The sequence below is a fragment of the Dendrobates tinctorius genome, unplaced genomic scaffold (assembly GCF_039654945.1).
Source record: "Dendrobates tinctorius isolate UK_male_01 unplaced genomic scaffold, ASM3965494v1 ptg000243l, whole genome shotgun sequence".
In the NCBI taxonomy this organism is placed as follows: Eukaryota; Metazoa; Chordata; class Amphibia; order Anura; family Dendrobatidae; genus Dendrobates; species Dendrobates tinctorius.
Genome location: NW_027361910.1, coordinates 517,704 through 540,367, shown reverse-complemented (window position 1 = coordinate 540,367; position 22,664 = coordinate 517,704). Strand labels below are relative to the sequence as shown.

Below are 22,664 nucleotides of genomic sequence, written 5' to 3'. Positions count from 1 at the left end.
CTTCCTAGTCAAATCAGTCAATGGCTTGGCAATACCAGAAAAATTAGCTATAAATTTCCGATAAAAATTATCAAAACCCAAAAACTTCTGGAGGGCCTTCAAAGAAGTGGGCTGGACCCAATCATAAATGACCTGTACCTTGGCCGGGTCCATTTCAATAGTTGACGGAGACAAAATAAATCCCAAAAATGAAATCCTCTGTACCCCAAAAAGGCATTTCGATCCCTTGACATACAGGGAATTCTCCCTCAAAATCCGGAACACAGTCCGAACATGTTCCTCATGAGAGTCCCAATTCTTGGAGAAGATCAAAATATCATCCAGATAGATAATCAAAAATGTATCTACAAAGTCTTGGAATATATCGTTCATGAAGCACTGGAAGACAGAAGGGGCATTAGTGAGCCCAAAAGGCATCACCAGGTACTCAAAATGTCCCTCCGGAGTATAAAACGCCATCTTCCATTCATCGCCATGCTTAATGCGAATAAGATTATATGCCCCCTGAGGTCAAGCTTGGTAAACCAGCAAGCACCTTTAACTCTGGAGAATAGATCAGAAATCAGGGGTAACGGATACTGATATTTAACAGTAATTTTGTTGAGGGCACGATAGTCAATGCAAGGCCTTAATGAACCATCCTTTTTAGCCACGAAAAAAAAACCCAGCACCTAAGGGTGAAGAGGATGGTCTAATATGACCCTTCTCCAATGCCTCCTTAATATAGGATCGCATAGCCTCGTGCTCGGGTACAGATAAATTGAAAAGCCGACCCTTGGGGAATTTACACCCCGGGTTCAGCTCAATTGCACAGTCATAACTCCTATGAGGAGGCAAAGATGCAGACTCATTCTCACTAAATACATCATAAAAGTCAGCCAAATAGTCAGGAACCTCATGCGACTGGGGAGAGGTGGAGAAAACAGGAGCATCACTAAGGGCACACCGACAACCCCAACTCACCACAGACAAAGATTTCCAATCCAGAACTGATTATGGATTTGCAACCAGGGAAACCCCAGAACAATGGTATCATGCAAATTATGCAACACCAAAAATCTGCAATTTTCTTGATGGTCTGGGGCGACCCGCATTACCACCTGGGTCCAAAACTGAGGTTTATTCTTCGCCAAAGGAGTAGCATCAATACCCCTCAAAGGGATAGGCGTCCGCAGAGGTGTCATAGGAAATCCACAACGTTTAGCAAAATCCAAGTCCATCAGGTTCAGAGCTGCTCCTGAATCCACAAAAGCCTTGGCGGAAAATGTGGACAGGGAGCAGATCAGAGTAATTGCCAGAAGAAACTTAGGTTGAACACCACCCACAGAAAACGTGTGTGCACAACGTTTCTCTTGTTTAGGGCAGACAGAAATAATATGCGAGGCATCTCCACAAAAGAAACACAGCTTATTACGCCTTCTGAACTCCTGACGTTGCGCCCTAGACAAAACTCTATCACATTGCATAGGTTCAGACATTTGTTCAACAGGTGGCAACATCTCTCGTGTAGTTTTGCGTTCACGTAAACGCCGATCCACCTGAATGGCTAATGACATAGAATCGTCAAGACCAGAGGGAACAGGAAATCCCACCATAGTATCTTTTACAGTTTCTGACAAACCCTTCCGAAAGAGGGCTGCCAAGGCACCATCATTCCAGGTAGTAAGGACCGCCCACTTTCGGAATTTTTGACAGTACAACTCTGCCGAATCCCGACCCTGGCTTAATGCCAACAGGGTCTTTTCAGCCTGATCAATAGCATTAGGTTCATCATACAACAACCCCAAGGCTTGAAAAAAAGCGTTCACATTATTCAGAATAGGATCATCAGGTTTCAAAGAAAATGCCCCATCCTGGGGATCGCCGCGCAGCAAAGAGATGACAATTTTAACCTGCAGCACGGAGTTCCCCGACGAGTTAAGCTTCAAGGCAAAAAATAATTTACAATTATTCTTGAAATTCAAGAATTTAGACCGATCCCCCAAAAATACATCAGGAGTAGGAATCTTTGGTTCAGCAGCATGTGAATGAGCAAGATAGGCGGAAATTCCCCGCACTTCAGCAGCGAGCTGCTCCACATGATCAGATAATTACTTCATCTCCATTGAGAGAAAAATTCCCCCTATGGCCTCAGAGATATAGAGGAAAAAATATGCACACAAAAAAAAAAAAATTCTGACACTTTTTTTTTTTTTTTTACAATTCTCTCCTGCTATTGAGTACCCTAGGATCTGCGGTATGGCTGGTGATTCTGTTATGATGAGTCACCGAAGGAGGAAAAAACAAAATACCAGCTAAGTCCAGAAAAACCAGAGAGGTTGGCAGCTATCGGATTGCAGACCCCTGAACCTATCCACAACAACTAGCAGTAGCTGTGGGGGGTTTCTACGGTGCCCTAGACCCCTCGATCACAGCCGGAGAACTATATAGCCTAAAGACAGAAAGGGGAAAAACTAAACTGCCCCAGAGCAGACCCGAAAGCAATAGGCAGCCCCCAACATATAATGACGGTGAAGCAAGATGAAAACACTAACACAGATAGAAAGATAGGTTGAGCAAATGATGGGGCCCAAGCTAACTACATAGGACAGGATAGGAAAGCTGCTGTCTGCCATCCGCAAAAACCCTATCAAAATGAGCCAACCGACTGATAGGAAAAACAGGCCCTGAAGTCGCTAGGCTTCAAAAGACTATATCAGCACTCAGGTATATTCTGAAGACAGAGCAAAATATCAACAGATCAGAGACAAAAATGGAGTTCAGCTCACCCCCGGCCGGGGATGGCAGAACTCCCAAAAAATAAGGCAAAACAAAAACAAAACTGAAGAGTACAAAGAAGAGCAGGAAAACTTAGCTTTGAGATGCAGGAATCAGACTGGTCTCCAAGAATCCAGCAGGAAAATCACCAGCCAGGAAGAAGGGCATCAGCAGCCTTATATCCAGTCCTCAATTCCAGCCACCCAGTCATCATCTAGCTGCCCAGATGTTTGGTAATCAGCCTCACTACCTTCCTTCACCAGAGGAGGGAGTTCATCAGACCTCAATGGTGAAGGGAAAAATGAACTCACAGCACAGTGCCTCTCATATTGGGAAGTTATAGTATAAGAGATGTTGTTCAGCATTGCAAAATTTTGTATGTTCCTGTACTGTCAACTTTGTTTATCTTGCAGCCCGCAGACGTGCTGTGTTTAACGGGGGGTATGTGGCGCCCCTGAGGCTCAGTCGCCACAGAGGTACTGCACCTTCTCCTAAGGAGTAGTGCCCCACCATCCGGGTAAGGTGGGAGCTCCTTTCCACACTCCAACACTCGCACCCCACACAACAGGGTAGTTCTGCACAACCACATTGCGGCTCCTTGCTCAGAGGGTAGCAGAGCACCTTTGGTGGTTCCCTGCTTGGAACACTGGACGTGCTGGGAGGTGGGTGGAGTTAAGATACATAAAAGAGTGGTAAAATGTAGGATGATGGGTTCAGTCTGACAGAAGGTCAGTCGGGTAGGAAGTCACTCAGTCAGGAGTGAGGATCCCTGGAAGAAGGGATGGAGGAAGGAGTGCTGCAGCTGCCTCAGTGATCTGAGCCAGCTGGCACAGGAAAGGAGAAGAAGGAGAAAGACGTAGAACTGAAACCTAAGCTTCCATAAGAAAGAAAGACAAGTACGGAACGAAGGAGTAGAGAGAACAGAGAGGACGTGAGTTAGAAGAGGAACCCTGCCTATAGGTTCTTAGCGCAAGGCCGGGGCCCAGTCCCCGAGGTTGTATGGACACTTATGGTTCTGCAGCAGACACCGGTGGAGTAGTTGGCTGTAAATGCACTACTCCCACCTAAGACTTGGGGCACAACAGCAATTGGATAGAGAGCCGGGACTTAGGAGAAGCGAGTCCCCGAAGCAGGCTACAGCTGTCTCCCGTACAAGTAGAGTTCTTGGGAACATCAGTCAGGAGGAACTCCAGTGTAACTCAGTACTAGGAGATCTTCACACTTTAAGGCGCTATAGAGGAGTCGTTCAGGAAAGGTACATGTTGGAGGGGAGAATCCTAACTTGCCCGGAGGTTGATTGAGTCTCTGCCCCGGAGGACACGGCCCAGAGGCAGGCACCTGTGTGTGTGTGTACAATGGACTGTCAGTAAAGCTTTGGAACTACAAGCCCCGGTGTCCTCCATTCATTTGTGCGCTAACACATTCAGCACCGCTACAGCTGGGTACCATTCTCCACACCGCCTGCACCTCTCCTCTTCCATTGCATCCACGCTGCCCTGGGGCTACAGCTTCACCTGTGGGGAGCTACACCATCTAGGCTGCAACACACCACCAGCCCCAGAGGATCTGCATGCAGCGTCGGCCTAACATACTACTTGCCGAACACCACAGGTGGCGTCACGACCTATTCCATTAACTTCATTCCACCATTTACATTCCCCCATTGATTTGGGCGCCCAGGGCAACGGACCGGGTCACCTTCACCAAAAAAAGGAGGAGACAGATCACGTAGTTTAAAATATAAAGAAGCTTCATGGATTCTCAAATTAAACAGTAAAACACCCAATGGTATGAACATTAGAACAGATCTAATGTACATTTATTATTGAGGGAACTGAATTGGTTTGAGAAATGATTTCACTGACTTCTGTCAGTGAAAGCGTTAAATAATACATTTGCCTCATGCTGTCCCCATCCTTTTAGACCAAGTTCCCAAATAGCGTAAACTTTGCCTTCTTTTTTCGCTGTATATGTTAGCAGAAAATGTACTGCATTTTATCGTTTAGGCAAATTGGATGAAATTTCATAAAAATGTAGTCATGACAACTAACCCCGTAGTGATGGACACAAAATTGTCCCTAGAGGGGTCATCTGAAACTAATATTGGCTTACAGTAATCCTAAATGCCTATCTAATTAATGCCATCTAAAATACTTTAACCGCTTTCTGACATCTGACGTACTATCCCATCCACGGTACCCGGGCCCATATGACCGGGGACGGGATAGTATGTCATCGCGATCAGCGGCGCTCCGGGGGGGGGCGCCGCTGATCGCGGCCGGGTGTCAGCTGACTATCACAGCTGACACCCGGCACTATGTGTCAGGGGCGGTCATGGACCGCCCCCGGAACGTTAACCCCTGGCACACTGTGATCAAACATGATCGCAGTGTACCGGGGTTTAGAGAAGCATCGCAGGGAGGGGGCTCCCTCCGTGCTTCCCTGAGACCCCCAGCGCAGCGCGATGTGCTGCGCTGCTCTGGAGGCCTCCGTCCCTGCAGGTCCCTGTATACAATATGGCTGCGGGGGCCTTCGGGGGCCTGCAGGGAGGCGGCTTCCTCAGTGCCTGCAGAGCGCAGGCATGAGGAAGCCTTGTGCAGCGCCTGTGTCAGATCGCTGATCTGACATAGGGCTGTGTGACATGTCAGATCAGCGATCTGACACATGACAGTGATGTCCCCCCCCCCCCCCCCGGGACAATGTAATAAAGTTAAAAAAAAAAAAAAAGCGTAAAAATAATTTATAAAAAAATCGCTAAATAAATAAATAAAAAAAATATTCCCTAATAAATTCATTTTTTTGGAAATAAAAAAAAACAATAAAAGTACACATATTTAGTATCGCTGCATCCGTAACGACCCGCCCTATAAAACTGTCCCACTAGTTAACCCCTTTAGCGAACCCCTTAAAAAATAAAAATAAAAAACAAAGCAAAAAACAGTGCTTTATTATCATACCGCCGAACAAAAAGTGCAATAACGCGCGATCAAAAAGAAGGATATAAATAACCATGGTACCGCTGAAAATGTCATCTTGTCCCACAAAAATTGAGCCACAAAACAGCGTCATCAGTGAAAAAATAAAAACGTTATAGCTCGCAGAATAAAGCGATGCAAAAATAATTATTTTTTAAATAAAATTGTTTTCATTGCATAAAAGCGCCAAAACATAAAAAAATGACATAAATGAGGTATCGCTGTAACCGTACTGACCTGAAGAATAAAACCGATTTATCAAACTTACCACATGCGGAACGGTGTAAACGCACTCCCCAAAAGAAATTCATGAAATGCTGTTTTTTGTTCATTCTCCGTCCCAAAAATCGGAATAAAAAGCGATCAAAAAATGTCACATGCCCGAAAATGGTACCATTAAAAACGTCAACTAGTCCCACAAAAAATAAGACCTGACATGACTCGGTGGGTCAAAATATGGAAAAATTATAGCTCTCAAAATGTGGTGATGCAAAAACTATTTTTACAATAAAAAGCGTCTTTTAGCGTATGACAGCTGCCAAACATAAAAACCCGCCATAAATAGTAAATCAAACCCCCCGTTATCACCCCCTTAGTTAGGGAAAAATAATAAAATTAAAAAAAGTATTTATTTCCATTTTCCCATTAGGGTTAGGGCTAGGGCTGAGATTAGGGTTAGGGCTAAGATTAGGGTTAGGGGTGTGTGTTGGGGTTAGGGATGGAGTTAGAATTGGGGGGTTTCCACTGTTTAGGCACATGAGGGGCTCTCCAAACGCAACATGGCGTCTGATCTCAATTCCAGCCAATTCTGCGTTGAAAAAGTCAAACGGTGCTCCTTCCCATCCAAGCTCTGCCATGCGCCCAAACAGTGTTTTACCCCCACATATGGGGTATCAGCCTACTCAGGACAAATTGCAAAACAACTTTTGGGGTCCAATTTCTCCTGTTACCCTTAGGAAAATAAAAAATTGGGGGCAAAAATATCATTTTTGTGGAAACAATTGAATGTTTTATTTTCACGCCCGGGCGTTATAAACTTCTATGAAGCACTTGGGGGTTCAAAGTGCTCACCACACATCTAGATAGGATCCTTGGGGGGGTCTATTTTCGAAAATGGGGTCACTTGTGGGGAGTTTCAACAGTTTAGGCACATCAGTGGCTCTCCAAAGGCAACATGACACCCGCAGACCATTCCATCAAAATCTGCATTCCAAAACGTCACTACTTCCCTTCCAAGCCCCGACGTGTGCCCATACAGTAGTTTTCTCTCACATATGGGGTATCAGTGTACTCAGGACAAATTGGACAACAACTCTTGGGGTCCAATTTCTCCTGTTACCCTTGGGAAAATAAAAAAATTGAGGACTAAAAGATCATGTTTGTGGAAAAAATATGATTTTGTTCTTTTCACGCCCGGGCGTTATAAACTTCTGTGAAGCACTGGGGGGTTCAAAGTGCTCACCACACATCTAGATAAGTTCCTTGGGGGGTCTAGTTTCCAGAATGGGGTCACTTGTGGGGGGTTTCCACAGTTTAGGTACATCAGGGGCTCTCCAAAGGCAACATGACACCTGCAGAACATTCCATCAAAGTCTGCATTCCAAAACGTCACTACTTCCCTTCCGAGCCCCAACGTGTGCCCATACAGTAGTTTTCTCCCACATATTGGGTATCAGCGTACTCAGGACAAACTTTTAGGGTCCAATTTCTCCTGTTACCCTTGGCAAAATAAAAAATTGGGGACTAAAAGATCATGTTTGTGGAAAAAATATGATTTTTTTTTATTTTCACGCCCGGGCGTTATAAACTTCTGTGAAGCCTTGGGGGTTCAAAGTGCTCACCACACATCTAGATAAGTTCCTTGGGGGGTCTAGTTTACAAAATGAGGTCATTTGTGGGGGTTTCCACTGTTTTGGCACATCAGGGGCTTTCCAAACGCGACATGGTGGCCCATCTCAATTCCAGCCATAAAAGTCAAATGGAGCTGCTTCCCTTCCGAGCTCTGCCATGTGCCCAAATAGTGGTTTACCCCCACATATGGGGTATCAGGGTACTCAGGACAACTTGCACAATAACTTTTGGGGTCATGTTACCCTTGGAAAAATAAAAATTGAGGGTCAAAAGATCATTTTTGTGGAAAAAATATGATTTTTTTAATTGTACGGCTGTACGTTATAAACTTCTGTGAAGCCGTTTGGGGTTCAAAGTTCTCACCACACATCTAGATAAGTTCCTTGGGGGGTCTAGTTTCCAAAATGGTGTCATTTGTTGGGGGTTTTCACTATTTTGGCACATCAGGGGCTTTCCAAACGCGACATGGTGGCCCATCTCAATTCCAGCCAAAAAAGTAAAATGTTGCTGCTTCCCTTCCGAGCTCTGCCATGCGCCCAAATAGTCGTTTACACCCACATATGGGGTAACAGCGTACTCAGGACAGATTGCACAATAACTTTTGGGGTCCTGTTACCCTTGGAAAAATAAAAATTGGGGGTGAAAAGATAATTTTTGTGGAAAAAATATGATTTTTTAATTGTACCGCTGTACGTTATAAACTTCTGTGAAGCCCTTGGGGCTTCAAAGTTCTCGCCACATAGCTAGATAAGTTCCTTGGGGGGTTTAGTTTCCAAAATAGGGTCACTTGTTGGGGGGTTTCCACTGTTTAGGCATATCAGGGGCTCTCCAAACGTGACATGGCGTTCGATCTGAATTCCAGCCAATTTTGCATTGAAAAAGTCAAATGGCGCTCCTTCCCTTCTGAGCTCTGCCATGCGCCGAAACAGTAGTTCCCCCCCACATATGGGGTATCAGCTTACTCAGGACAAATTTCACAACAGCTTTTTTAGTCCAATTTCTCCTGTTACCCTTATTAAAATATAAAAAAATGGACCTGAAGTAATTTTTTTTGTGAAAAAAAGTTAAATGTTCATTTTTTTTTAAACATTCAAAAAATTCCTGTGAAGCACCTGAAGGGTTAATAAACTTCTTGAATGTGATTTGAGCACCTTGAGGGGTGCAGTTTTTAGAATGGTATCACTTTTGGGTATTTTCTATCATATAGACCCCTCAAAGTGACTTCAAATGTGATGTGGTCCGTAAAAGTAAAATGGTGTTGCAAAAATGAGAAATCTCTGGTCAACTTTTAACCCTTATAACTTCCTAACAAAAATAAATTTTAGTTCCAAAATTCTACTGATGTAAAGTAAACATATGGGAAATATTATTTATTATGTTTTTTTGTGTGCCATATCTCTATGATTTAAGGGCATAAAAATTCAAAGATGGAAAATTGCTAAATTTTCAAAATTTTCGCCAAATTTCCATTTTTTTCACAAATAAATGCAAGTTATATCAATGAAATGTTACCACTAACATGATGTACAATATGTCACGAGGAAACAATGTCAGAATCACCGGGATCCATGGAAGCGTTCCGCAGTTATTACCTCATAAAGAGATAGTGGTCAGAACTGTAAAAATTGACCCGGTCATGAACGTGCAAACCACCCTTTGGGGTAAAGGGGTTAATCAAATGCAAGTTATATCAATGAAATGTTACCACTAACATGATGTACAATATGTCACGAGGAAACAATGTCAGAATCACCGGGATCCATGGAAGCGTTCCACAGTTATTACCTCATAAAGAGATAGTGGTCAGAACTGTAAAAATTGGCCCGGTCATGAACGTGCAAACCACCCTTTGGGGTAAAGGGGTTAATCAAAATGTCCCTACCGTTCCCTTACTACTCTATCTAGATGGTTCATTTTTTTCTACTAACTTCCTGTTTGATGACGCTTTGTTTGAGAATCCCAGTGCATGCTAGGATATTCAAATGAGATGTCATCAGGGAGCATAGACTGTGGTCACTGCCACAGCCTCTGCTCTCACCCAAAAGAAAGTGTCATCAGTGCCGTCCATTTCAGGGGCTGGGCTAGTCCCTGCTTTACTGACCATGAGTCAGTTGTCAAATGCAACGTATGTTTAGTAGGATCTTGTCACTGTGTAATATTCTTTTTTCTTTTTAATGCACTGTGACAGTGCGCCCCCCTCGTTTACTCTGATGAGAAATGACGAGTTTGCAAGAGAGTGCACTGTCAGTGCACAATGTAAGGAAAGAACCCTCCTAAGTGAAAATGCAAAGACCAGCCTCGCCCCCAAAAATAATGTTGGTATGCCAGCTTAGTGCTCATACATTGTGCCCAGCTTGTGTTTCTGGAGACACATGCCCTGTAAATTATAGTGATGCTAAACATGTGGTTGCTAACTGTGGTTTAAGCACACTGTGGGACACAAAATGGAGGAGGGCATTTGTATTTAGGTACTGTCACATTTAGCGATGCACCAGCGATCCCGACCAGCGATATGACGCGGTCAGGATCGCTGGTGCATCGCTAAGTGGTCGCTAGTGAGCTGCCACACAGGCAGATCTCACCAGCGACATCGCTGGGGACGGGGGTCGTTACTTACCTGTCACACTAGGCGATCCTGACGTCCTCCCGCCCGGCTCCACGCTTGTCTCTCCACAGGAAGCGCCGCAGGAAGCTGACGAGGAGAAACAGTCCTGGCCGTTCTCGCGCGATCAGCGATAACCAGCGGGGGAGCGGGTCGTAGGTAAGTATCAGACATAGCGATATCGGTAGCAATATTGCTAGAACGTCACAAGTTATAGCGATATTGCTAGCAATATCGCTAAGTGTGACAGGCCCTTTTGAGAGCAGAGACTTCACGCAATTTTGTGTGAGGTGAACTGTCGCTTAAGTATACTGGAAACACCGATATTTACATTGGCAGATTAAGGACATGAGTCAGGATTTTTGTGGGAGAAATTTGTTTTTATTGGTAACATTTAGTGACACATAACATTTTTTTGTTCGCTTTAAGTATAAAGCTTGTTTAACATTTATCCTAGGCTCTATGCTGAGCACTTACATTTGTGTTTCCACCTAAATCCCTCCAAAATAGGATTCAGAAGAAACCCATGAAAGAACCACTCAGTATAATGAGGCAGATGGAATGACTTTGGACTCTGGTATCTGCTCCAGTGGCATCCCATCTTTTTAGGCGTGCACTGAACTGTGGTTGACCTCACTTTTGTAGTTAAAAGAAGCCTAAAATGATGGTCATTGCTGGAACAGAGGCCAGAATTAGTCAAAAGTGATTACATCTGCCTCCTTATATAAGTGAGTTGTTCATTCAGGGGTTTTGACTAAAGCCCCCGTCACACACAGCGATCTCGCTGATTTTGTGATGCCACTGTGATCTCGCCAGCGAGATCGCTGTGTGTGACGGGGTCAGTGACCGGCCACCCTGCCGGGTATCACTGATCGTGCAGCATCGTCCTGGGCAATTTTTTCATCGTGGCTCTCCCGCTGGCCAGCGCGCATCGCTGCGTGTGGCAGCGGGAGCCAACGATCAGCGAGGCTCCCAGCGCTCCAAGCAGGCGCTGGGAGCTGGTATCTAAGGTAAATATCGGGTTACTAAGCGGCGCACGTCACTTAGTTACCCGATGTGTACCTTAGAAACCTGCGTACTGGCAGCTCCCGGCGCGAGCACGCAGGTTTCTAAGGTACACATCGGGTAACTAAGTGACGTGCGCCGCTTAATAACCCGATATTTACCTTAGATACCAGCGTCCTCGCTGGTGCTGATCGCTGGTGAAGCTGCCTGTTTGGCAGCTCACCAGCGATCATGTAGCGATGCACCAGCGATCCTGACAAGGTCGTATAGTTGTCGGGATCGCTGGTGCATCTTTATGTGTGATGGGGCCTTAAGGCCGGGATCACACATGCGAGAAACTCGTACGAATCTCGCATCTTAATACCCGGCACTGCCGCCGGCACTCGGGAGCGGAGCGAGCGGCTGCATATATTTCTAAGCAGCCGCACGCTCCGATCTGAGTGCCAGCAGCAGTGTTGGGTATTAAGATGCGAGTCTCGTCCGAGTTTCTCGCGTGAGTGATCCCGGCCTAAATCACATTTTTTGGGGATCCACATAGAAACCCCAATATAAGTGCTCAGTGGAGAGCGCATGATAATTGTGAACCAAGCCTTATTCCCATTTTTTGGAGGCAGAATTAAGAAATAACCAGCAGTAAAAGAAGTTTTTTTTTAAATTTTTATGCCATTCATCAAGCGGTATGATAAGACGGCTTTATTCTTTGTGTCAGTGCAATTATAACAATACCATCCATATAGATTTTGCATGTATTGCTACTTTCATGCACTTTAATTGCTTTTTTTTTTAAATAAAAAAAAAATAGTTGCCATATTCTTAGACCGATATGAGGGCTTATTTTTGGCAAGAAAAATAGAAGTTTTCATTTGTACCCATTTGGGGTGCATAACATTTTTTGTGTTTCTTTTTCAGATTTTTTTTTCGGATGTAGAATGAACAAAAAACAGTAATTCAGTTTTTTTTTAACATTGTTTTCCTTGTACGCTAAAATAATATTTTACTAATGTATTTGTCTTTGCATCGCCATATACTGAGAGCTGCACCTTTTTAATTTTTTTACCTGACAGTCATATGAGGGCTTGTTTTCCTATATAATTTTTTTTTTACATTGACTTTTTAAATGTATTTTATTCAATTGTTTTGAGTGCCAGTGTAATAAAAAAAGTTACATTTTTGGAGGTTTTTTTTTTTACGGTGGTCACCGTATGAAGTAGTAGGACAATTGTACAGTTTGGATCAGTCCGCACATGGTGATACCCAGGTACGGACCGGCACTGAAATTCAGCCCTGGCATTTGCAATCACACAGGCCCATGCTGTCCCCGTCCCCCATCACCAGATGGGATATATTACTAATATTACCCTGCATGGAGGAAAGCAAGATGTACTACAAGACAAATATTTCTAATGATACCCGTGGCTGCTGGGGTAAGTGATGGAGTCAGCGGCTTGGTGCTACGTCACAGCTCTAAACAGTATGGGTGTCTTGAGATCACCGATTCTGTTAACTACATAGCAGGCAATGCGGCCCGTGACCAGACAGGCCCTTCTGGCATTTGCCAGGATTGCCAGATGGCCAGTCCGGCTCTGGCGATACCCGTTATGTGTACTTTTTTTTATTTCTACACAAAAGCTGCGTTTTTAGTGGCAAAGCAGCTTTCTGTGATTTCTATTGCACGTTTTTTTGTTCTCTTTGGATCTAATGCAAGTGTATGGGGAAAACCCGCACAGAAAACTCCGCGTACCGGCAAGAGACATTGACATGTTGCGGATATATAACCCGCGCCGCAGGTCAGGTTACACTGTGTAAATAAAATACGCAAAGACTCATCGTGGGAACGTAGCCTAAATCGGCTCAACGCCAGTCTCGCGCTTGACAGCGGAATCTAAAGGGTTAATCAGCCCTGAGTGATCGGCAGCGATGCCACAAGGTGTCAGGCGTCATATACAGCTGGGCACATGGCATTTTCACCAGTCGGGGACGCTATATACTTGTTTCCAAAAGTGGTGTGGAGGAACAAGACCCCTGCAAAAGAACGCTGCACATGAAGCACCGTATGAACAGGCCCTAAACTGCAGCAAATGTCATCAGAGCACATGATACATACAGTGCGGCAGATATCTGCAGAGAAACACACCACAAAACGCAGCGTTTTGCCACCGCACAGGAGAACACGGCCTCAGTGCATGGTCTCGTTTTAGACAGACTCCTCTTGTGGCAACGCCGCGGAAGCCTGGAGCCGGCCCCAGCAGCAAGGGTTAATACGGGCTATTGTCTGCGAGGACCGGCTACTACAGAGGCATCAAAGACAAAGAGACATTGCAAGAAAACTGGAGCGTCCGGAGCCGACGCGCTGCTCTCACTGGTGAAGAAGTGCCCCCCACAGGAACTACGGGGAACAGCATCGCCAAGACAACGGAACCATCCACCATACAGCGGCCTCTAGCGGCGGCGCGGGGCATTCATTCTCTAGAATTGGCCTCTCCCGGCCGCCGTGAGCGGAGGATCTTGTCCAGCCGCTGACTGCCTTTTGTGAGTATAGCGGGAGGGGGAATTACGGCCGGAGCGGAGCGAGGGGTGAGTGTGGCGGGGAGACCGGCATGTGGACGCTCTATGAGCCGGCAGCGGTTCATGAGAGCCGTGAGGCCCAGGCTGTGGCGAGGGGTGGAACTTCCTACAAAACTAACAACGTGTGTGCGGCGCTTCCTCAATGTGTGCGCTCACACCCAGACTGCGGCCTGGGAGCTCGGTGTGGGGGGCGCTCTCCCGTGTCTGGGGGGGCTGTAGAGAGCACACAGGGGCTTCCTATGGAGCTGCTGTTCTACCTGCAGTTTATTCCTATTTCTGTATAGTTCTCTCCATGTAGTGCCCTGTTATTGCTGTGTGTGGCGCTATTTCTACATGGAGGTCACTTATCTCTCTCCCCTCTGTCATGTACTGTCTGTATATATATATATATATATATAGTGTACAATTGACATCACTTCTGTTTACTGTTTATACACGCTTCCTATATTTACTAGTTTCTGTCATGTACTGTGTGTGTGTGTGTGTGTGTGTGTGTATATATATATATATATATATATATATATATAACTCCTTTGCTCCTATGTAGCGTCTCATGTGCTGGCTCCTTCTCCGTGGACATTATTTTCCTCTGTATCAGGTCATATGTGCACATGATCCCTTGAGGGATCTGCTGGATGTAGCAGTGCAGCATTGTGTATGAATACACTGGATTGATAGGGCTGTTTTCATTCCTGTTAATGTCATGTGTAGTTGCTATATACCGCAGGATTACAATTTATAACGTGTCTTGGCCTCATAGGAGTTTATGGCTCTGGTTGTGTTCACATATTAAGCCATGTTCACACATTCAGTATTTTACATCAGTATTTGTAAGCCAAAACCAAGAGTGGAAAAGTATAATAGAAACACGTCACCACTTCTGCATTTATCACCCACTCCTGGTTTTGACTTTTAAATACTGATTTAAGAAAAACCTTCCCAACTACTTAGTGAATTTGTCAGCATGATTGTGCACAGTAACCTACAGACAGTGTCAGGTCGGCGCCGTTATACTGATTACAATGATAGCTTGTGTGATGAAATCCGTCTTGTGGTTGTTGTTTAACCCCTTAATGACCGCCGATACGCCTTTTAATGGCGGTAATTAAGGGTACTTAAACCACAGCGCCGTTAATTCACGGCGCTGTGGAGTAAGTAAATAGCGCCCCCCAGTGTCTGATTTTTTCTGGGGTCTCAGCTGCCGGGGGTAGCCGAGACCCCAGAGAACATGAATCGGGTCGGTTTTTACCGACCCCACTTTTGCGATCGCCGTTATTAACCCTATAACAGCGAACGCAAAAAAAGGCGCAATTTTGCTTTTAATTTCTCTTTCCTCTGATGTGATCGCACATCAGAGGAGAGAGAAATAGGGTCCCCGATTTCCCCCCCCCACCCTGTACCTCCCGGTGGTCCTGGATTCCCTCCCGGTGGTCCTCTGTCCCGCCGGCGTCCTCCGGTAGGCGCCACCATCTTGGATCCGGAAGAAAATGGCGGGCGCATGCGCAGTGCGCCCGCCGCAAATCTGCCGACTGGCAGATTTCATTCATTTTGATCACTATGATAAATTATCATGGTGATCAAAATGAAAAAAATAGTAAATAACCCCCCCATTTATCACCCCCTTAGTTAGGCATACATAATGAAATAAAGAAAATATTTTTTTTTCCATTAGGGTTAAGGCTAGGGTTAGGGCGAATTAGGATTAGGGTTGGGATTAGGGTTAAGGGTGTGTTGGGATTAGGGTTGGAGCAAGAATTGAGGGGTTTCCACTATTTACTAACTTTGGGGGTCTAATTTCTCCTGTTACCCTTGGGAAAATAAAAAAAAATTGGGGGCTAAAAAAATCACTTTTGTGGAAAAAAAAAAAAGACTTTTTCACGGCTCTGCGTTATAAACTGTGAAGCACTTGGGGGTTCAAAGTGCTGACCACACATCTAGATAAGCTCCTTCAGGGGTCTAGTTTCCAAAATGGGGTCATTTGTGGGGGGTTTGTACTGTTTAGGCACATCAGGGGTTCTGAAAACGCAACATGGCGCCCGCAGACCATTCCATCAAAATCTGCATTCCAAAATGGCACTCCTTCCCTTCCAAGCTCTCCCATTCGCCCAAACAGTGGTTCCCCCCCCACATATTGGGTATCATCGTACTCAGGACAACTTGCAGAACCACTTTTGTGGTCCAATTTCTCCTGTTACCCTTGAGAAAATAAAACATAGCGGGCTAAATTATTATTTTTGAAGAAAAAAAAAAAAGTGATTATTTTTATTTTCACTGCTCTGCGTTATAAACTTCTGTGAAGCACTTGGGGGTTCAAAGTGCTCACCATACATCTACTGTAGATAAGTTCCTTAAGGGGGTCTAGTTTCCAAAATAGTGTCACTTGTGGGGTTTTTTCACTGTTTAGGCACACCAGGGGCTCTTCCAAGCGACATGGCGTCCAATCTCAATTCCAGCCAATTCTGCATTGAAAAAGTCAAACGGTACTCCTTCCCTTCTGAGCTCTGACAATGGGGAAAAAAAATTACTGCGTCAAAAGGGTCCTGTTACAGTCCTGAATTCAGCTTACCCAGGGGAGCGGAATCAGCAGTGCTGTGGCAGCAGGAGTCTGGCAATTCTCCCAGTGGTCCGATGCTGCAGGGCGATGATCTCGCTCCCATCCCAGCCTGGTGCGGCAGGTTCGGTGGTGTGGGGGGCTCCGGCGACATTTTCTGATATCCGACACTGCAGGGTAATGATGGTGCGGTGGTGTTGGGGGCTCCAGCAACATTTTCTGAAAGCCCGGAGCCCCCACACTTCTATTGCCTCGATGCTGTGGCCACCGGGAAATGGCCACTGGAGGTGGCGTGTGCGCAGATTGAGATCTCGACAACAAGATCTCAGGAGATGAGGTCACTGCATTGAGGCAATAGAAATGCGGGGCTCCGGGCTTGTAGAAAATGTCGTCGGAGCCCCTTGCACCGCTGCACCATCATCACCGTGCAGTGTTGGACCAGGACCACTAGAAGAATCGTCTGATTCCTGCTGCCACCACGCCAAGTGTAAGTACCGTAAATTCCAACTATAAGACCCCCCCCCCATTTTCCTTAAAAAATTTTTGGGAAAAAAGTGCGTCTTGTATCCAAAAAATTCGTTACTTCAGCAAAAAATGTTTTTCCTCCAACAAAATCAGCAAGCAATAGATGGTACTGCTCATATGATGCCGCCGATGCCATCTTGCTGAAGTAAAATTTTTCTTTCAAAGCCAACATTATTATGTGCAGTATGTAAACTAGGAGGCAGGTCAGTGAAGGATCAGTGACCTGTCATAAGCCAAAAGGATGAATACATAAGCAGAGAACCACAGCCCCCCCACAGGCCGCCCCAGACCACATGAATCCCATTAACTAAAGCTACAAATAAACATTAAACAACAACCACAAGGCAGATTTCATAAGCCAAGGTATCATTTTAATCAGTATAACAGCACCATCCTGACACTGCCTGTAGGTTACTGCTGACAGCTTCCCTTTAACGTGTGCACATGGCCTTAAGGCCCTTTTACATTTAGCGATGCACCAGCGATCTGACCAGCGATCCCACCCGGTCAGGATCGCTGGTGCATCGCTAAATGATCGCTAGTGAGCTTTCATACAGAAAGATCTCACAGCGATGCAGCAGCGACGCAGCGCACGATACTTACCATTCACACACAGCGATCCAGACGTCCTCCCGCCCGCGTCCAGCGTCGCTCGTCGTCACAGCAGGAAGTCTCAGCAGGAAGCGCCCGACGAGAAATGGAGCCGGACATTCTCACGCGATCAGCGATGGACAGCGGGGGAGCCGGTCGCTGGTAAGTATCACACATAGCGATATCGCTAGCAATATCGCTATAACGTCACAAAACCAGTGACGTTTTAGCGATATTGCTAGCGATATCGCTTAGTGTAAAACCCCCTTTAGAATGATCTGAGTTAAAAGCTTGATTTATATTCAGTTAATAAACTTCATTTACACTGATCTTGGTTGGTGACTTGTTAAACATATATCAACTCTAGCACCAAAATGATGTTCATAAGAATTTAGAAATGTTGATTTACTTAATCTTCTGTCACTCTAGGGCAGTGGTTCCCAAACTCCAGTCCTTGTGGACCCCAACAGGTCATGTTTCAGGATTTCCATAGTGTTACACATGTGAGAGAATTTCTGATGCCTTCATGAGACTTCCATCACCTGTGAAATACTAAGGAAATCCTGAAAACATGACCTGTTGAGGTCCGTGAGGACTGGAGTTTGGGAAGCACTGCTCTAGGGCCTCATTTAGACATCAGACCATTTTTTTTTTTTTTTTTTTACATACCAGAAAAATCACCACGTTTCATCTTTTACCCATTACAGTGTTAAAAATGTACTGCACACATGTATGCTGGCAGTGATTTTTCACAGATTTCTATGGTTAATGATGCTTTCACATGCACCCGTTCAATAGCCCAGTCAAGGCTTACATCCAAACCCCTGCAAAATGAGATTTGGGAATATGTGGCGACGGGGCCATAGATGATAATGGTACCGACGGAGCAAACGTGTTCTCTACCATGCATAACTTTTGGGGTGTGTACGCCTACTGGAGACTGACACCAAGATGCAGGACGTATTTGAGTGCTTTGTATGCAGTTTTCAGAGTGGAATTCACCTGAAAAAAATGTCATGTGCACCGACCCTAGTGCTAGATAGTCCATGCTGGGCATGTGCTTCTGAGAACAGTGACAGCTTATGCCCATATAATGCTCCACTGAGGAGCTGTCTGTGTATATGAAAGTGCAGTTGGCGGTCTAAACAGATTATTAAGCAAGTGTGAATCAGCTTCTATGTAATTGATCGTCAGCCGTTCGGCTTGGGTTGGCCAATGTTAATGCATCTTTAGTTAAGAATACCTATATAAGGCCACGATCACACATTCAGTATTTTACATCAGTATCTGTAAGCCAAAACCAGGAGTGGGTGATAAATACAGAAGTGGTGACATGTCTCTATTATACTTTTCCTCTGATTGTTCCACTCCTGGTTTTGGTTTACAGATACTGAGGTAAAATACTGATCAAATACTGAACTGTGAATGTGGCCAAACATTTGTTACTACTGATTGTCTATTTAAGGAGTAGGAGCTTTTGTTTATGACTCTACAGTCCTGATAAAGATACAGCTTTGGATAATGTTTCTTTTCCCCCTTTTTTTTTTTTTTGTTTTGCAACACTCGCAGTTGTATCTTACTGATCTAGTAACATTGCAGATGTTCACACACAGTTGAAAATATGGGACAGACCCTATATCTTTAGGTCTCGTTCAACAGTCTATGGGTATATTCACATGTCCATTTAAAAAAGAAACAAAAAACACAGGAGTCCAATTTTGATATGATTTGTGTACTAAAATAACCCATTAAAAACAAGACAACACTTGGATGCCATCTATCTCTTTGAGTGCTGTCTGTGTTTACTGTCTAATAGAGAAGTTCATATTTTTTTTTCCCCATATGAGTAAAACGGATGTCACACTGATGGTGGAATCGGACTTTGACTAAAAATGGATGAAGAATGGATAACACACTGATGAAAAACAGTCTATTTATTTTCCTTGCGTGGTAAAAACCTGATGTTTTATGAGGCCATAACCTATTACTACTCTCCTGTAGCAGGAGTTAAGTTTACATAATCTCAAAGAAGCTTACGGTGCTTTATACACAAATATCAATAATTTCTTATTAATTACCCAGGTTGGAAGTAATGTACATTTCAGAACCAAATGTTTAATTGTTAAGTCGTTTTCATTATGAAAACAAATGTTTTGATTTTGGGAGACTCTGTTCTGAGGCTCAGTATTTCAGTACATCGTGGTCCATGGCCCACTAATGTTAGATAATTATTTTTAGCAATATTTTAGAGGAAAATTCTCGATTTCACGTCATAATGCCGGGTGGGGAGTAGACGCTAGGAAAAATGCATTGAAACACTACGTGTGAATCTTACTTTGGGTTGTCTTTGCCATGCTGATCTCTGCATCCAGGCACTTTTTTTTTAGGATGCCTGTGCCCATAGTGGTAGTGATTGTAATTAACTCACAATTTTGAAATGTAGTTTTTAGCTACAATTGAACCACCTAAAAAACACGAGTTTCACCTGTACTTTTCACACAGCCTTTAGTAATACTGCAGCAGTGCAACAAACATAACGTGATTATTGAAAATGTTATTATACTGTTCAGTAACTCTTTGAGTTTTTACTTTCTGAAATAAAACCTAACAACAATACCATTATTATAACTTATCTCTGTTTTTTTTTTCTTTAGGATCATATCGTGAAAATCTGGCTGGGGGGTGGGGTTATAATGCCCCATGGTAACAGTCCCCTAGATACTCACAATCAATCTCAGCCAACGAAAAGCGGCTCAGGGAATGATGGCGACCAACAAAAAACTTCAAAAGCAACACCTCAGTCACCTTCACCAGCATTTGCACAAGCAATCAATTCTCCTGGACCTCAGTCACCCGGTTACCAAATACAGCAACTCATAATGAGTAGAAATCCAGTTGCTGGACAGAATGTGAACATTACTCTACAGAATGTGGGGCAAGTGGTGGCAGGAAACCAGCAGATAACACTCGCATCACTGCCAATAGCAAATCCTGCCTCCCCTGGATTCCAGTTCAGTTCCCAGTCACGCCGCTTTGAGCATGGGTCTCCATCATATATTCAGGTTACATCCCCAATATCTCAGCAGGTCCAGACACAAAGTCCTACACAGCCCAGTGCTGTGCCCATTCAAGCATTACAGGGAGTAAGAGCCACCACTGCTGGATCCAGCTTGGGAATGTGTAACCAGGCCAGCACACCTGGATTCGTAGATGCAGGTTTGTTGGTGAGGCAACTAAGTCTTGGTTCATCAAGTACCGGACATTTTGTATTTCAAGAGGGATCTGGAATTACTCAGATTGCACCTGGCACGCAAGTGCATCTTCCATCAGGAACTTCCACACCAGTCCAGACCCATACACTGTTGCACTCCAATTCACAGACTGTTGGTCCCGTGCATCAGTTTGGATCACAGAACACCGCTAGTGCAGGTCACATAACTACCACCAATATACCAACACAGATAGGCAGTATTATTCAAGGACAGTTTATTCAGCAACAGCAAGTTCTTCATGGCCAGCAGCTGGGCAAGACTATAAGCTTTGACCGAACATCTGGAGGAATGATCGCTGGTGCTTCTGCTTTTGGGATAGCACAACAAACACCCACAAGTCCATCTCGAACTGTTGCTGCTCAGGGACTGTCCAGTCTTCCTCTAAGTTCAACAATGAACAAGCTAAAACAAGCCAAGAAGGTTGAGGAGATTCCACCAGCAACTGCTGAAGATGCTTGCTTGAGGAAACAGTGCTTGGAGCATCATCACAAAGCCATGAAAATGCTTAAGGAAATCTACAGAGATTCGCTGACGGAGCTGTTCTTTTTACAACACTGTCAAGGGAACATGATGGATTTCTTAGCTTTCAAAAAGAAGCCTACACTTTTGCTACAAACTTTTTTAAGACAGAGTGATTTAGATCTAGAAATGGAGGAGGAAGAAGTGGAAAAGAGCCCTGTTGTCATCACTATGCAGGTATGATATATCTTTCTGTGCCAGAGTAAGGCCCCATTCACACAGCCGAGTTTTCCACATCGAATATTTTTCCTTTATAGTCCATGGACCTGTTCACACACCACTCTTTTATTGTAGATATTTTGAATGGGTCCATAAACAAAAAAAAAAAACGTGTTTGTGCTTTTTTTTTTCTTTCACGTGTTGCATTTAGAACCTTGGGAAATCTCCACAGTTGGGTTCTTTTTTTTTTTTTTTAACATGTGAGCATAACAGATGGTAAAAATGGCACATGGACCAAAAATTGGTAAACATGGAATTCATCACATTGATAAAAAATGGTCTGGTATTTTTCACAAGAAAAAAGAATAACGTGGAACTATCTTAATCTAAAGGCCATGTTCTGATTTGCAAAAAAATGCAATTTTTCACTGCTTTTTTCCTGCAGATGTCTGGAAAAAGCTTATTTGTTTCAGATTTGAAGCAGCATTTCTTTATGCGTTTATAATGCAGAAATGATGGATCCTGCAGATAAAAATGCATACCTATAAGAAAAAGATGCACCAAAAAGCACAGTTCAACAACTTCAAATGCACAGTGACTGAGATTTCATGAAATCACATCCCCCTTCGCTTGAACTGTAAACACAGCAGATCTACATGGGCTGAGACATTGAGATAATTAAACGTATTGCTATGTAGAGAGGTGACTTGAGCCTACCTATCCATTTTTGTTTAATATCTAGAAAGTGATGGGTTGGTTTCAATAGAATTTACTGCAGATTACTATACTAGCACAAAAAAACCCTTCAGATTGTATAAATCACAAAAAGATCCGAAAAGTGTTTTTTTTTTTTTTTTTTTTATTATTTTTTAAGTTTATTGATCCAAAAATAATATAGAAATTATATCAAATCAGAGTAACACAAAAAGGGTATGTATAAGATGTACCATTTACAATTGGTATATATCCTATTATATTATATCAGCTATCTCATGTGGGAACATGGATTTATCAAAATATAGCGCAGTGTAGCATAAAGTGCATTAGTGCACAACTATAGCCTAGGGTTGTACATATGGCACTGCACTTCTAACATGTCAGTGAGAATCAGTGTCTAGTCTTATTTCTGCTAGTGCCTTAGTAATGTCACTGTATTGGTCTTTTACACATAAGAGTAGGTCCTGAATATGCACAAATAGAAAAAATGGGCTAAAAAAGCCCTAGCCAGCTCACCAGCCACAGCACGGAACCTCGTCTGGACCCAATGATAGTTGATAGTAGACAAAAACATA

The 22,664-nt window shown here is 44.0% G+C and overlaps 1 protein-coding gene across 4 annotated transcripts in view; it reads left to right on the top strand.

Annotated features, from left to right (window-relative positions):
* Nucleotides 1–13,554: 13,554 nt before the first annotated feature.
* Nucleotides 13,555–22,664, top strand: part of EP400 (E1A binding protein p400) — a 346,882-nt gene continuing 337,772 nt past the window's right edge. The window contains exons 1-2 of one of the 4 annotated variants that reach the window (XM_073557025.1): nt 13,555–13,719; nt 20,077–21,390. In XM_073557025.1, coding sequence (XP_073413126.1) covers nt 20,116–21,390 — 1,275 coding nt within the window. In that variant the 5' untranslated portion in view covers nt 13,555–13,719; nt 20,077–20,115. Of the gene's footprint in view, nt 13,720–13,746; nt 13,765–20,076; nt 21,391–22,664 lie in introns of those variants that run through there. The other 3 variants (XM_073557023.1, XM_073557026.1, XM_073557024.1) reach the window with 3 other exon arrangements.